The sequence below is a fragment of the Mastigoproctus giganteus genome, chromosome 3 (genome assembly GCF_048544385.1).
Source record: "Mastigoproctus giganteus isolate SK-2022 chromosome 3, ASM4854438v1, whole genome shotgun sequence".
Classification (NCBI taxonomy): Eukaryota; Metazoa; Arthropoda; class Arachnida; order Uropygi; family Thelyphonidae; genus Mastigoproctus; species Mastigoproctus giganteus.
In genome coordinates this window covers 167,165,848-167,182,929 of record NC_143577.1, presented here as the reverse complement: position 1 = coordinate 167,182,929, position 17,082 = coordinate 167,165,848, and the positions used below count along the sequence as shown (strand labels likewise).

Here is a 17,082-nt window from a genome sequence, read left to right as displayed (position 1 = left end):
GCAAATCTGATGTTGCTGCTTTTCGGCATGATGGGCACAACTTCTGGTCTGGTTTTATGCCTACCTTTGTTAAGTCTTTCAGGTAGTATGCCATTGTCAAATCAGTTGGTTGTAAAGTTTTGATTTTTCTTCTGGAAGTGATTGCAACATGAATGTTGTAAAAATTCAATTTTTTGTCAAAAGCAAAGCTTCATGATGTAGACATTGTCTTCTTCACCCAGTTGTGTGTATAGGATAGCACATGACATTTAGAATTATCCATATGACTGATGGTGCATGAGTCCAGCTTATCTCTAGCAAAATCTTCTGATTCCATGGCTTTCATGCTGACTAAAAAGTGGATGTTTCTGCATGCAATGAAAACTTAACTTTATTACAGTTAAACAATAAAAAATAGAAAATAAGCAAACTGTCCATGAAGATAGAACACATTAATAACACCATTCGAATATCAGCTATTTATACTTTTTTTTTTTTTTTTTTTTTTTGGAATTCTAGAATATTCCCCAATTGTAGAATATTCTATAATTCTTGGGTATTCTTCTAGAATATTCCAGAATTCTAGAATATACTCTACTTGCTTCTTATCCTAATTGTAACCGAGCATTCTGGTCTCTTGCCAAAGCTATTGGCTGCAACTTTTACCCATCTCTGCTCCCACCTCTGTCAAAACCAGATGGTTCTGTTGTCACTTCTGCCAAGGATAAAGCTGACCTGCTAGCATCCGATTTTTCTTCCAACTCATGTATTAATGATCTTGGTAAAACACCTCCCAACTTGCAACATTCAATGCCTCCTGTAGTCTTCCATCAAAGGGATGTCAGAAGGATTTTGACGAATCTCGATGCTAAGAAAGCTCCAGGTCCTAATGGTATTTCTCCACTTGTGCTCCTGATCTTTGCCGCTTTTTTCACTTTCTTATTCCAAAGGTGTTTTTTCTTCTGCTTGAAAATTTGCTCATATCCAGCCATTTCCTAAAAAGGTTGACAAGTCCCTCCCATCCAATTATCGTCCCATTGCAATTACTTCTACTCTTTCTAAAGTAATGGAGAAGTCGATTAACCGCCAACTCTTAAACTACTTATAAACCTTTCATCTGATCAACGATTGCCAGCATGGTTTCCGTCAGTGTTGATCCACTGGTGATATTCTCGCTATGTTACCTATTTATGGACAAATTCAATGGAAAGGTTCGGTGAAACACAAGCAGTTGCACTTGACATCTCAAAGGCTTTCGATCCTGTTTGGTATAAAGGTCTTCTAAACAAGCTTTCAAAAACCAAACGGTTTGCCAACTGTTTTTTGTAATTGGTTATCCAGTTTTCTCTCTGATCGCTCACTGAGGGTGATGGTAGGTGGCTCTCTGTCTTCTAACTTTTCCACTAATGCTGGTGTCCCTCAAGGTTCAGTTCTTTCCCCCACTCTTTTCCTCTTTTATATTAATGGCCTTCCATTGACTGGAAATCCTATCCATAGTTTTGCCGTTGATAGCACATTGCATTCCACCTTCCATTTTGAGAAACCTTGCCCTGCTCAATCAGCTTCAACTTCTCGAATATCTGCTACCAATTCCTTAAATGCCGATCTCCAGGCAATTCTCCAGTGGGGCAAAGACAACTTAGTTGATTTCAATCCTAAAACTCAGTCTTGCGTTATATCTCACAAAAAGGATTCTTCTGCTCCTATGCTTATCTTTGGTGACACTCTGATTTCTAGGGAAAATATCTCTTTTGGGGATTACCCTGACTTCTAATCTCTCTTGGCACAAGCACATTACAAATTGCTTCCTGTGCATCTAAAAAACTTGGTTTTCTCTTTTACTCTTGGCGTTACTTTTCTTTCAAACAGCTGTTCACTCTGTACAAATTGCAAATCCACCCTACTATGGAATATTGTTCCCACATCTGGGGCAGTGCCCCCAAAACCTCTCTCAGGCTTCTAGATTCCATTCAGAAGAGGGCAGTTATGTTAATTAATGACTCCTCTAACAGTCTCTCCACTCACTGTCTTATAGACATACTGTTTCTACTGCATGCATTTTCTACAGATACTTCCATGGGCACTCTTCTGAATTAAGGCACCTCCGTAGCCAGGTGGGAAGGAGCAGCAGTGCGTAGCACACGCTTCTTGATTAGACTGGGGTTCGAGCCTGTCACCACCAAATACTGAGGACGCGGAAAGGTCAGGGAATGACCATCGCATATCACCGGAGCAATGTGGCCTTAGTTGCTAATGCTCCTAAAAACCAAATAACTTACTCACTCTTCTGAATTGGCTTCTATAATTCCCACTCTCTCTTTTAAAACAGTCCAAACATGTGCCGCCAACATCCATTTGCTGTCCAACTTCAAACTCACAGAACGAACTTTTCATCTTCCTCGTGTATTCATTCAACTGCCGTTTTCTGGAACAACCTTCCTTCATGTGTATTTCCTGAAAATTAGTCTACAGAAGTTAGTCTAATGTCAACAAATATCTTCTTTTGTCTCCTCAACCTCCAACCTGTACTAAGTACTATAGGTTCTAATACCTCTTGTTTGTGGTTTTCATAAAAAAATATAAATAATGACTTTTGACTCCTTTTGTTGCAATATTTAGGAAGTGATGCTAAATACCCTGTCCAAGTTTGCAGATGATACAAAGGTTGGCAGGGTTGTTAATGATAGTAAAGACAGTATGGAACTGCAACAGGATTTAGTTAAGTTAGGTAGATGGGTTGAGAAGTGGCAACCGAAGTTTAATATTAACAAATGCAAAGTGCTGCGTATGGGTAGCAGTAACCCAAGAGAAGTGTACGAACTGTGTGGTACTACTTTCAGGGAGGTAGAGAATAAAAATTACCAGGGGGTAAATAGTTCTGTCAGATGTGTAGTTCTCTGATCAGTGCAGATGGGCTGCCAGATCAGGTCTAGGAATTTTGCTAGCAGGGCAAGGTGTTTTATACCTTTGTATAAGGCAGTGGTCAGGCCACACCTTGAGTACTGCTTACAGGTCTGGAATTTTTTTCAGCGTGGTCTGTGCTTGCAAACAGGAGAAACCGCTTCTACAGTGATACATTTAAATAGAAACAATGCAAGAATATTTGCTGATGCTATTGAGGCAGTGTTAGGTGGGTCTGAAAATTGCTAGCTTGGCAGGGGATTCATAGACTAAAAGATTAACAGTAGAAGCAAATGCAATTCTTACACTGCTTCTGTTGTAATAAGCAGCAGCCAAGAGAGCAAGATTCTGGGGATTTCAAGAGATGCTGGAAGTCATTATGGAACAAGTAAATACATTGCCTGTGTTAGGGTAACTAAGAGTAAGAATAGATGCATGTACACTAATGCTAGAAGTATAGAAAATAAATTTGATGAATTTGAAGTGCTGATCAAGGCATCAAAATCATTTATTGTTGGGATATCAGACGTGGTATCACACAGATAAGTAGTGCAGAATTTTAAACTTCTCTTCACTGTAGTGTAGGGAAGTTTAAATTTTATAAAAATATATATAGTTTGGATTCAACTTGGTAGCAAGTAGAATTTGAATTTCTGAACTCTTGGCTTCTGTGTGTTCCTTTCTACTCTTTCTACATTTACTATAGGAGCGATAATAAATTCTTCACAGCGAAGGCGCACTATAGCCTCAGCAGCTTATGCACCATTAAACCTCCATAACACACACACACACACACACACACACACACTCTTCACAGCGATCCTCAAATTCAACCCTGGCAAATCACTGAAGATTTAAGGCTTGAGTTGTATCATTTTTGCTAGTAAAATATACTTAAGTGATTTATAGTATCATTAGTGTTTTTTTGGTTGTTTATTACTACTAAACTGTTGCCAGTTTAGTAGGAAACTTATTATTTGTTTTATTTCAGGATGGGAACCAGGCTTTTCATTGGACGACTGAGTTATGATGTACGTGAAAGGGATCTGGAGAAATTCTTTAAAGGATATGGAAAAATAAGAGAAATTGTTATAAAGAATGGCTTTGGATTTGTGGTGAGTAAGCTAATTTGGTAATGTGATTTTTATGTTGCTCTTTAAGGTTATTATTTATGAAGTGCCGTGATATTAAGATGTAATTGTTTTTTATGGCTCCAAAATGATTGGCAACCATGTTAAAAATATTGTTAAAATATGTAACCATTACCAAGGAAGTATAAACATTTTAAAAAATTAAGGACTGTGTGCGTGTTCTCTCTCTCTGGGTTCTTGACACAAAATGGTAGTTTCGGTATGGGTAGGGTGGTTGGTGAACTGTAGTTTGCATGACATCTTAAATTTTTCAAAGTGATGCAGTATGCTCATGGTGACCTTCCTGGACAGAATTAGTAATAATTGTATATGTTAAAGTTTGTGTCTGTATGTATAAAGTCTGTGCATCTCCTATTGTTGCAGTGTAGTTGTACATTTAACCTTTAGTCTGCACTGATCTTGAGATGGAAAACAGTGCAATGTTTTAATATTTTTATCTTCTGAATGTGCCCAAATATCTATCTGTCTTTTCAATTTTATCATAAGTAAGGAAAATTTCCACTTTATTTAGTGTTAAAAAAGGATAGGCAAGATAGCAGGGATGTGTGTGTACGTGGCAGTGAAGTTGCATTCTTTTTTGAAATTTAAGTAAAATGGCACCTGGGGTGGTTGGGATCTATCCTGTTATTTTAGGAGGCAGCAAAGAAAGTAAGCAAACCCTTAGCCATAATTATGAAAACTTCCTTGAACTTAACTGAGGTCCCCGTGGACCGGAGATGTTCAAATGGGGGATCAGAGGGTGACGCGAGTAATTACAGACGACCTGTTAATTTAACTTCTGTTCCAAGAAAAATAATGGAGTCGCTGGTGATATTTTAAGGAGTCCTTATGTGCTGTGCTGTGCTGTGATGTGATGTAATGACTAGATTGTGGATGTAGCTTAGCATAATTTTTAGTGCTGAAAATTAAGCTAAGCTATATCCATGATGGAGTCACTTGTTAAAGAAGCGCTGCAGGATCATCTTATAGTTCAGACAGTATTGATTTATTGTCTGACAAATTTGATTGGATACTATGATGTGGTCACAAAGGAATTGGATGCAAAAAAATTTTGATATATACTTGGATTTCAGGAAAACGTTTGGTACTGTTGCACATGGAAGGCTGCTGTACAAATTTGAGCATTATGGCATTAAGGGCAATTGATACAATGGATAAAAGGATGGTTGAGTGGGAGAAAACAGAGTAGTAACCAATGGGCACTGCTCTTTGTGGACTATTGTTATTGATTCCCCTGGGATCTGTGCTAGGCCCATTTTTGTTTTCTGTATTTATCAGTGATGTTGATGAAGGTATATAAGGGTTAATGTCTAAGTTTGCAGATGATACGAATTGGCAGGATTATTAATGATAGTATACTACTGCAACGGGATCTAGAAATGTTGAGGAGATGGGCTGAGAAGTGGCAACTGAAGTTTAATGTTGACAAATGTAAAGTACTGCGTATGGGTAGCAGTAACCCCAGTGACGTATCAACTGTGTGATACTGCACTCAGGTTAGTGGAGAATGCAAAAACACCTGGGGTAATTGTGCAGCTAGATATGAAGTTTTTTGAGCAGTTCAGACAGGTTGCCAGAGCAGCTCATGGGATCTTGTCAATGATATACTGGAATTTTGCTAGCAGGGATAAAGAGGTGATTATCCTTTTGTATAAGGCAATGGCCAGGCCACACCTTGGAGTACTGTGTACAGGTTTGCAGACCTCACTTTAGGAAGGTTGCATGTTGGAGGTTTGATGTATTTTGGGGTCGGGTTGGGGAATCTTAACAATAGATTCCAGATGCGGCAAATCATTGGTATGTCTTTCTCTTTGGGTGTGAGAAGGCGTTTGAGGTGGTTAAATTTTGGTGAGTTTCGCACTGAAGTGTTCTGCGCAAAATATTGAGGTGAATTTCTCTTTTCTATAAATTAATATTTAACAACTCAGAGCATCACAGCTCTGTTTTATTAATTAAGAACTAACAAATATACTGAGTACTGTATTTAGCTACAAATATACATTGCTACATTTTCAAATATACATATTTTATTAAAATGTTACATGAACTGTTTCATACCATGTGAAATGTCCCGTAACAGAAAATACAGAAGATAACTAGAGTACTGTACTTACCAAATGGTTAGAGTTGCAGAGTGCGATATGTGCTTTTTTATGATTAGGTTACAGTAGGCCTTGTCTGTGCAGAGTCTCTCTCTGCATCAATTTTTAGGGCATTGAAGATCTTGCAGTTGTTGTTGGGAACACCTATTTGATGCATATTAGGCTTCTCGGTGGGAGATAGTCACTACCATTACTCCTGCCACCGGCAGTGGTAACCACATCTGCAATGTTTGGAGAAGAGATTCTCCCAGTAAGTAGCTTCATAAAAATACGTAGGTTCCTGTTAATAACTTGTTTCCATAGGGTAGTGCTCCAGTTGGTATGGAAAATAGCACATGAGATGGTGAAGGCTCTTCTTCTGACTGTTCAACCATCGATAAATCCTATATTCGGTGCTGTAATGTTTTTTCAGCTAAGTTTCAGTTGTAGAGGGCCAAATGGACGATGCATAGAGCAGAATAGGCATGAGGCAAACCGGTGTATTGCATGATCACCTTTGGGTTGGGGCATCCCTCATCTCCTGTCTAATGGCCCATAATGCTGTATACATCTTTGCTTTTGTTTGAGAAGTGCTGGAAGGACAGTTAGCAGATTTAATTCTTGTGCCCCTGATTGGACAGTAACTTTATTCACTGATTTGGTTTTTTTGGATCGACAGTTGGGCAGATTTGGGGGTTTAGCTTTAGGCCAGTTGTTCCAAGGTAAACTTCTAGCTGTTTAATTTGTTGGCACTGTGTGTGATCACCTCAAGTAGTCTCTTCTGATCCTTTGTTTGTATGTAAAACTTCATATCATCTGCATAACACAGAAAGTTATCTGATGCGACAAGGAATGGTTCCAAAGCATCTGCAAAGAGGAAGGCCAAGAGAACTCTTTCCCCCTTGCAGCAAGCCTCTAGTAATACCCAGTTCCTGTTACAGGTTGTGTAATAATCAGCTTCCTGCAAGATAGTAATGCTTGCAGGAACTGCAGAATTCCCTCAAATATTCCAAAATAATTTGAGAATGTGCAGAAGTGCTGGGATGTTAATATTATCATAGGCTGTCTTCATGTAAAAGAAAATTATATCAAGTTGGGCTTTGCATCTGATGGCATTCTGGATTCTAAATAGCATTTCCAGGAGGTTGTTGGTTGTCAAGTGTCCTTTAATAACAGTATACAAGTAAGGTAGCTTATGAGGGAAGCATTGATCTGCTAGCTTTGGAAGGATAGCCTTTTTGAAAATCTTTAGTAAAGAGCCAATGGCAGAAATGGGTTTGAAACATTTGTGATCCTCAGGTTGTCTTTTTTGGGTCACGAGTAACTAAGTATGTGTCCCATCCTGCAGGTACAGTGCCTGTCCTAATGATGCTTTTAAAAGCCTTCACTAGGGGCTTGAGGATGTAAATGCTGCAAACTTTAATGAACAAGGGGAAGCCATCTGGTCCTATCTTAGCTTTATTAGGGAGCTGGTTGATCACATTGTGAAGTCTTGCTTACTTAATGTGATATTTGCAGAGCAAGGTCCTAGAAACTGCCATTGGCATTGCTTTCCAGGATCATTTCTAGTTTTTCTGTTTGTTGGATCTGTATTCTGCAACCATCCTTTGGTTTAGATTTATGTGCTCGTGTGTACTCTGAGCAAGAGAAAAAATCCCATCAGCCTTGAGCTTGATCAGTCCATTCAAAGCCTTGAATGCTTCAATTACAATTAGATTGCCTTGCAGGGGCCTGGTATCCAGATGCTACGGTTTGCAGAACTGAAGCCTTAATTGGTAAAAGCACAGTTTTGTTCCCCTCGCCAATCTCATTGCACTTCCTGTATCTGCTCCAGTAGCCCTACATTCTTCCTGAAGTGAGGCCTCTGGGCCTGTATGCAGTACTCAAGATGTGGTATGACTATTGCCTTATACAGTGGAATGATCACCTCACTACCAAAATTCCTGTATATCATTGACAAAACACCACATGCTGCTCTAGCAGCCAGTCTGCACTACTTAGAACAACAGTTTCCCAAACTGTGGTCCATGAGATGTGAACAATCGTAATTAATAATTAAAAAAAAATAAAATAAATTTTGCATATTTGTAGCATACACTGCTTTTATCATTATAATTTTTAACATTATTTTTTTCGCGTATATTAATATACTGGCATGTGTAATCAAATAGGCTGCGGAACACTTTATTTTGGCGAGCTTTGCATAGAAAAGTATGCATAGCAGTAATGCCATCTACGAAAAAGTAGCAATGTGATGATCTAATATGCGATTTAGCCTGGAGTACACGGGTTGAAGGAGAGGAGGAAGCAAACCGATATAAGTAAACTCACTTCCTTTTATAAATTTTTTTTTTGATAATTATTAGTATCTCGAAATATTATTATTAAAATATGTGACCATAGATTTGTGGTTGAAAGAAGGAATTTTAAAATGCGAAGCAAGTATTTCTAGTAGTGCAACTGTGGTTGATGAAAGCAAACACAATATTGTCACACTTCAAAGTGAGGATGAACAATCGCAGCCTTCTTTCCTCAAAAAATCCGAATTGAAAAAACAGAAACCAACTAATAAAAGGCCAAAACGTATGATGACAGTTATTTGAATTTTAGCTTTGCTGGTGCACAGTGCATCATATGTAATAAAATAAAGCAAACTTTTTTAGCTCCCGTTAAACTTGTGTTTTGTAAGTGTTCTACTACTATCTGGGATTGCTGCTACGCATATGCAGTCTTTGCATTTGTTAATGTTAAACCTAAATTGCCATTTCTCGGTACAGCTGCCTAATTTTAATAGATCCTGTTGCAGTAACATACTGTCATTAACCACCCTGCCAACATTTGCATTATCTGCAGACTTAAAGATGGTAAGCCTGATATACCTTCATCGGTATCAGTAAATACAGAAAAGTATGATGTCAAAAATTATTTTTTAGCATTAGCATTAGTAGAGGCATGATGCAAGAAAGCAAGCTTATATAGCATCACCCAAAAAAAACTCTTCCCATTTCATCCATCCATTAACTCTAAGTGTTTCTCTAGTTCTGCCTAGAACTTATAAGTTGTTGACCTCTGCTATAAAAGATGGAAGTTTGTTCTAACTATCCACCACCTGCTGGCTAAAGATAAATTTCCACACACATTCTACAATTGTCTTGTCCTCAATTTGAATTTATGTCCCATCAGCATTGAGCTTGCTAACCATTGAAGGCCTTGTACAAATCAGTTAGATCACCTCACAGGTGCCTAGTCTACAGATTCTGCAATTTGCAGAAATGAAGCCTTTCTTGTTAACAGCAACCCTTTGTTCCACTTACCAGTCTTGTTGCCCTTCTTTGTATTTGTTCCAGAAGCTCTACATCCTTTCTAAAATGAAGCTTCCAGACCTGTATGCAGTACTCAAGATGTGGCCTAACCATTGCCTTATACCAGGGGACAGTGACCTCCTTATCCCTGCTAGAAAAATTCCTGTATATCATTGACAACACACCATGAGCTACTCTTGTATCCTGTTTGCACTGCTCAAAAAATTTCATATCTGACTGCACAATTACCCCCAGGTCCTTTTCATACTCAAACTAACCGGAATGTAGTGCCACCCAGCTGGTACATTAGTCTGGGATTACTGCTTCACACATTCACTACTTTACTTTACATTTGTCAATGTTAAACATCAGTTGCCACCCCTCAGCCCATCTGCTGAACTTTTCCAGATCTTGTTGCAGTAGTATACTATCATTATTGTCATTAACAACCCTGCCAACCTTCGTATCATCTGCAAACTTAGACATTAAGCCTAATATATCTTCATCAATATCGTTGATAAATACAGAAAACAATGGGCCAACACTGAACTCTGGGGAATCCACTAATAACATTCATTCACAAAGAGCAGTGTTCGTTGATTACCACTCTTCTCCCACTCAACTATCCTTTTATCCTTTGTGGCAACTTTCCCTTAATGCCATTCTGCTCCAATTCGTACAGCACTTCCATGTGCAACAGTATCAAAAGATTTCCTGAAATCCAAATATATGATATCAAAATTATTTTTTTGCATCTAGTTCCTTTTGCGACTACATAGTATCCAATCAAATTTGTCACACTGGACTTCTCCCTAAACCCATGCTGTGTCTGAATTATAACTGCAGTCTTTCTAGATGATCCTGCACTGCTTCTTTAACCACTGACTATTATATATATATATAATCTTTATTGTATACAAATGTGGTATATACAATAGACCCTTCACAGCAGCAATGCCAGGGGTTTTACATTGGATGGTGGACAATAATAGCCTTGGGGAGACGGGGCCCACATCGAAGTTCGGGCTCATCCCCCAGAGCCAACAATAAAATAGAATCAGTGTCAGATTATTTACAGGATATTATGCTTTTCACAATATTTACAATGAAATAATAAAGATATTCAGATTTACATTATGTTATATTGATATTTATATTCATAAAGATATTCTTGACTTTATTTACAACATATTCATAAAGACATCGTGCTTTGAACATTATTTACAATATATTGGGCATTATTATGCTGCCCTTATCAACGTGCACTTTGCCTGGCCAAGGTCAGGCTCTTAAGGATCTCTCTTCGGTACCTCCGATCCTTCACAGACCTACAGAGGTCGCTGTCAATTGAAAGGATTGTGGGGAGCATCTCCCTGTGGAGAAAGCGGTCACTGAGTGATAGTCTGTTATAGTGAGCTGTGAGCGTGGGAGCTGACCTCAGTCCGGGTAGAGGGATCCTCCAGCCACACAGTTCCCAGATGCTTGGCTCCGAGACCATTCCGGTTGTCATCTTGACAGTGAGAACAAGGCGTTTTTCAAATACAAGATCTGGAAGTCGGGCAAAGTGAAGTGACGTCGCCATCGCAGTTGTCCTTTGCTGGGGTGGATGACGATGTTTTTGCGTGATCCAACGAAGGAGCCAGTATTCGGCGGAGTACACACGCTTGATGTTGGTAGGGGCCGCGGACCCCCAAATTTCCGAGGCATACAGTACGACGGAGTATACTGAGGTGTATATGTACCGTCAAGTCACATCCAGATCCCTAACGTGGAGCAGTTGTTTTGTGGTCCAGTGCATTTGACAGAATTTTGCTGTGAGCTTGTCAGTGTGGGGGTTGAAGCTCAGTTTATAGTCAAAGACGACTCCCAAGTCTGTATGCATCTTGACCACTGGGAAGGGAATGCCGTCTAGAGAAGCTTGGATTTCAGTGGGTTGGCGCTTAAGAGAAAAGACAATTTGGGCTGATTTGCCAGGGTTAATGAGGAGGCCAAATTGATGGAGATAGGATCCTAAGTCGTAACTTTTCACAGATCTTTCCCTGGAACAGAAGTTAAACTAACAGGTCTGTAATTACTTGTCTCCCTTTGTGAATTGGGAGTGCATTTGCACATCTCCAGTCCATGGGGACCTCCCCTAAGGCCAGGGAAGCTTTCATAATTGTTGCTAAGGGTTTGCTTACTTCCTTTGCTACTTCCTTCAGTATAACTGGATAGATCCCATCCATCCATCCCAGGTGCCTTTTTTTTTATGTTTAATTTCAATAATTTCTCCTCCTCTATCCTCTCAGTTATTACATAATCATTTAGCTCTCTGAAAGAATTTGCTAAGCTTCTGGCCTCCACTTCCTTACAGACATTCCTCATGTGTAAATGTAGATGCAAAATACTCATTCAGTTTGTCAGCTACCTGAGCAGGTTCATCCCCTTTCTTTTAGCATAAGTAAAGAAGTCTTTACTGTTTTTCCTTGCCAAAGATTTCTAGCAATCTGCCTTTGCTTGCCTAACATCCTTTGCCCATGTGTTTTTCTTCTCTACCAAGAGTCTCTTTAGTTCAACTAACATCCATTTAGGTCTAAACTTTGAACAGTATTTCTTAGTTGGTAAGAAAAGCCTAGTAGATTCCAAGATTAATTCCTGAATGCTTCCCATTTAGAATTTGCTTTTGGTAACTTCATCAGTTGGTCCCATGTATAGAATTTAAAAAAATCAGACCAATGTAGTCACCTTTACAAAAGCAAAGGTGCCTCCCTTGATATAATTTAGTAGGTCCCATCACCCCAGGTGTATTTCTTATTTTTATTTTCAGCAGTTTCTCTTCTACTTTCCGTTATTATAAAATCATTTATCTCCATGGTAATTTCATAAACTTCTGTCATTCACTTACCTGAAGAATCCAGTTCTATTGTTGCTGCATTAGAGTATCCAATCAAATTAGATACTATAATTATGGCTATGGATTTGCTTGGTGCCTACCTTGATATAATTGGATAGATCCATCCACCCCAGGTGTCTTTATTTTCAGCTATTTCTCTTCCACTTTTCTGAGTTATTACAAAATCATTTAGCTCCCTAGTAATTTGATAAACTTCTGGCATCCACTTCCCTAAATAATTCTTTATTTGTGAATGTAGATGCAAAATACTTATTTAGGTTGTCAGCAGCCTAAGCAGGATCATCAACAGTTGATTCATCAATATCATGTGGACCAATGTGATTCATTTCCTTCCTTCTAGTGTTTACATAAGAAAAGAATTCTTTGCTATTTGTTTTTACATTCTTTGCTAAGCATTTCTCATCTGCATTAGCTTGCCTGATATTGACTTGATTGCAGACTAGTTTATATCTGTCATGGACTTCTGTATCACCTGATAATTTATTTGCATCAAATGCATTTTTCTTCCTTCTTTACTGTGTGTCTCATTAGTTCATCTGACATCCATTTGTCTTTGCCTTGAAGGGTATTTCTTAGCTGGTGTTTAAAGCCTAGTTGCTTCTATGGTTAATTCCTTGAACGCTTACCATTTTCTGATGGTAACGTCATCAGTTCCCACCGTATATAATTTAAAAGCTGTCTGAGACCAGTGTGGTCACTTATACTAAAGGAAAAACCTTCCCTTTAACCCTTGATGGTATAAATCCTAAATCAGTACAATGATCACTGCCACCTATTGGCTCTTTTAGTGTAGATTCTTAAATCATCAATAAGCAATGTCGATAATCAGATCAAGAGTTTTACTCTCTTGTTGCTTCTCTAACCTGCTGCTGTTTGAAACTCATCCAATAAATCCACAAAAGTGTTGCTAGTGTATGAACTACCAACCCATAAGTTCTAGTCTGGACTGTTAAAATCCCCCATTATGTAATTTTGATTTAGTTGCTTACTGCCAAAATGACAGAAAGAACATACCCTATACATCCAAGGATAGGTTTAGCTGTAAAATGAAATGTGCATTGTAAACATGCAGGCACGCACAAATTTTGAATCTTCAACTTGGGAGAAACCATCTTGGATATAAATTTAAGCCCTAGAATAGGATGGGGAAAAAAGCAAGCTAACTTTAAACAGTGAAGGTTAATTTAACCCGAGCCTGGTCCGCCCTGTTTTTGTCTTAATTTTTGACCCTAACTCGAAAGTTGCTCCCCCCCGAAGAAAACTAATAATTTTCATAATTTCTACTCAATTTTCCAAATTGAAACTCTCAATATACATAAACAGAAGTATATTCTTTGATTTCCTACCTTTAGCGCTCAGCAAAAACTATTAATTCACTCTAAAACAGCAAAAATGTACGATCACATTTCAATTTATTAAATTTTGATGTCGGCAAAACAAGATCCAAGCTTTGAAAATTGAAAATAAAACGCGTTACTTCATTAGTTCAAAAATTCGCGCGTCAGCTCGGCGCCTCTGGCTAAAACGAATCAACGCACGCAGAGAGATAATTGACTGGTCAAGCTTATGTCATTAGCGTTACCAAGGTGATCCAAGGAGAAAATGAAACTGTAAACAACTTTCGTGGAAAACAAACAGTTGAGCATCATTACTTGCGAACACTAATTTGCATGGCTCACTCAGAACAGTAGCTTTATTGGTTTTGAAAAACTAAAATATTGCATTTTCTTTCTTCAATATGTATTATCTACAAAAAAAAAAAAAAAATCAAGGAAATTCATCTACTGGAAGCGGAAAGAAAAAAAACTGTCGTAAAACTGATCACTACAATGTGCATTTCATAAAAAAAAAAAGTTCGCTTTATTGTAATTGTTTCTAGAGGACTAAATCGGAACAGCAGTTTCATGGGTGTATATTTGATCTTCTTACGAAATTTCAAGAAAATATTTCTATTCATAGCTGCGTTATAAACTTCGAAAACTGATATCGAAGGAACTTCACATGCATCTCACTGGTGTACAAACGAAAAAAAAAATGCGCAGCTAGTAACAGATTGTGAGAACAATCCGTTACTCATAGTGAGGGATTGGGAAATTGTAAGTAATTGTTATTGAATACTTCAATATTTCCTTGATATGCATTTGATATCATCAAAAAATTTCCAGAGAAAAATTGAATTTTCATTATCACACAACGCCCGAAAAATTCACCATAAAATGTCATGTGTTTCAATGTTTGAATTCCATTCTGAGCTGCAAATGTAATTTCACTTCTCTTGTGCTGACAGAGTAGCCGTTCACCGAATGAAGAAAAACAGGGTTCATTTTCATGAAATTTCCAATTCCCTTCTTTCACTTGAGGGGAAAAAACTCCTTAGGGGAGGGAGTCCACCCTTTCTAGTCCGACCCTGGAGAGAGAGAGAATACAAGAAACCGCACTGCATTTAGGTCACAGACTCATCTGCCAAAAACCACAGTAAAACAATAAAAGTGATGGGGAGTAAGTCTATTTGTCAGCGGAGTTTATCTGTTTTTTGCAGTTCAGAACAGCATTATGATCGTGGATAGTGAATTTATTCGGCTTCTGAGTTAAAACAGAATTTCTCCCTTTGCGATGACATCAAAGCGTAACAAGCAAATATCTTCTAACGATACTTTTTGAGTAGCCGTTAGTTGTAATCTGTTAGCTTTGTATTGTTACAAATATTGCAGTTCACAAATATGAACAATACACATTTCAAGAAAGAAAAATTCATAGCGGATGATTTTGTTTTTCTTTCTTTTGATGCACCAGTTTCGAAGTTTATAACGCAGCTATAAATAGAAATATTTTCTCGAAATTTGGTTAGAAGATCAAACCTAGGAAACTGCTGTTCTGATATTGTTTACTAAAAACAATTACAATAAAGCAAACTTTTTTTTTTTTATCAAATGTGCATTGCAGTGTTATCTGTGATATATCAGTATAATGCAGTGAAATATCAGTTTTACACCAGTTTTTCCCGTTTCCAACAGATGAATTTCCTTGATCTTCTGTTCGTAGGAGCAATACACGTTGAAGATAGGATATACGATCTGTTCACCTTCCATAAACTGTTATTGGTACTGTAGTATGGCTTTATTGCTTCTTATGTCAAAAACAGTAGCTCCTGTTCGTCTTTTGTTTATTTACACTTCTCCCTTACTGGTGACGTGATATATACCTCCCACGCTTCGCTCGTATTCACGCGGAGCAGTTTATCAGAACTGCTCCTCTCCGTAAAAAGAAATTCGCGCGCTTTACACCAAGAAACGAATCAAGTGTCGGGTTTCATAAGCTCTAGGCTGGTTAGGGCGGGGGTAAAAAAATTAATTGAAAAAGGCCTAAAAATTGCATACTTGATGTCACATTTTTGTCATTTGTGTGAAATTCAATAGAAGGTTTTGAAAATTTAAGTGGGAAAATTCAAGAAAACAGTTCTGGCTCCAACTATAGCGAGTTTCAGCTCTGTAATTAGAGTAAAAATTAGTGAATACCAAATTTTTAGTGAATATCTCAGAAGGAAAAATATTGGGAAAGAAAGGAAGAAAACGACCAAGGAAGGAGATTTTGAAAAACCTAATAAGGAAAATGAACTTTAGGGGATATGAGAAAATGAAACATTCAGTAGTAGACAGATGTATGGTTGCAGCGACAAGGCAAAGCCTTTAGAGTTTGATGATATTTCTTTTGTTTTTTGAATCTTTTTATCACGTTATTGAGAATTTAAAAAAATAGGAGGTAAAGTTAACTCATCACTGATATAAAGTGTTCATTATCTAACAGCCCCAGGGGTTCGTTCCCCCATCTCCGCTATTACTGATATAGTGAATAGTGCTTATAATGAGAATTTTGTCGGTGACTTGATGCTTGTTATAAGCAAGTTCGACTGTAGTTGGGAGGTATGTGGCAAGTGACACCCCCACCCAATCTGCACGTAACTTAAAAAGTATATACACTGCATGTATATGTTTTAAAGTTGAATGTACATGGGTAATCCAAAATAGCAAGTAAAGCATAAAAATTCAAATTTGTCAGACCTCCAATATTAGAAGTAACAACCTTGTGTATTGTAATTGTTCTTGAATACTTGCTATTGCATGATTTGTGTAGGCAGTAGTAACACCTTTGTTTAAGTAGCAGGTCCTTGACTTCTGAGGAAGGGGATGGCAGTGTTATCCCATACCCACTAATAAGACCTATGGATTTATATTAGACTAAAAGGTGGAGTTCCATTCAGATTCATCAGTAATTCCTGTTACAGCCAGCATGTTTCAAGATAGTTCAAATCAGAAGTAAACCCCTTTGAGGGTATTCCTGAGAAGTGATGAAATTCAGGATGGTCATGTGGTGAGTACAGTGCTATTGAAAAATTAGTTGAAAGAGCTGCTGTTGTCTACATTGGTGACTGGTATTCATTGGTTATTTGCTTCGTTAGTTTTGCAGTATTATCATGAAGGGTGGTGTGTGTGTGGGGCTTAAAGATAGGGACAAAATGAATCGCTAAGAATGGTTATTTTGCAATTAAATATTGTGCAGCTATGATCTTTTACTTTGGAATAAGTATTTTGCCTTAAATAAAGTAATATAAATATATGTAATTTTTTTCCCCCAGGAATTTGATGATTACAGAGATGCTGATGATGCTGTATATGAACTAAATGGGAAGCAACTTATGGGTGAAAGGTAAGCTGAAATTTGATGGGAAAATTGTTTTGTATATATACTTCATCAGAATATTATGATCTAAACCTTTG

The 17,082-nt window shown here is 37.9% G+C and overlaps 1 protein-coding gene across 1 annotated transcript in view; it reads left to right on the top strand.

Moving 5' to 3' along the window:
• B52 (serine and arginine rich splicing factor B52) overlaps positions 1-17,082 on the top strand; it is a 110,115-nt gene that overhangs the window by 11,141 nt on the left and 81,892 nt on the right. The window contains exons 2-3 of the mRNA XM_090369486.1: positions 3,872-3,995; positions 16,941-17,011. Of these exons, the coding sequence (XP_090225612.1) occupies positions 3,873-3,995; positions 16,941-17,011 (194 nt within the window). The 5' untranslated portion in view covers position 3,872. The remainder of the gene's footprint in view (positions 1-3,871; positions 3,996-16,940; positions 17,012-17,082) is intronic.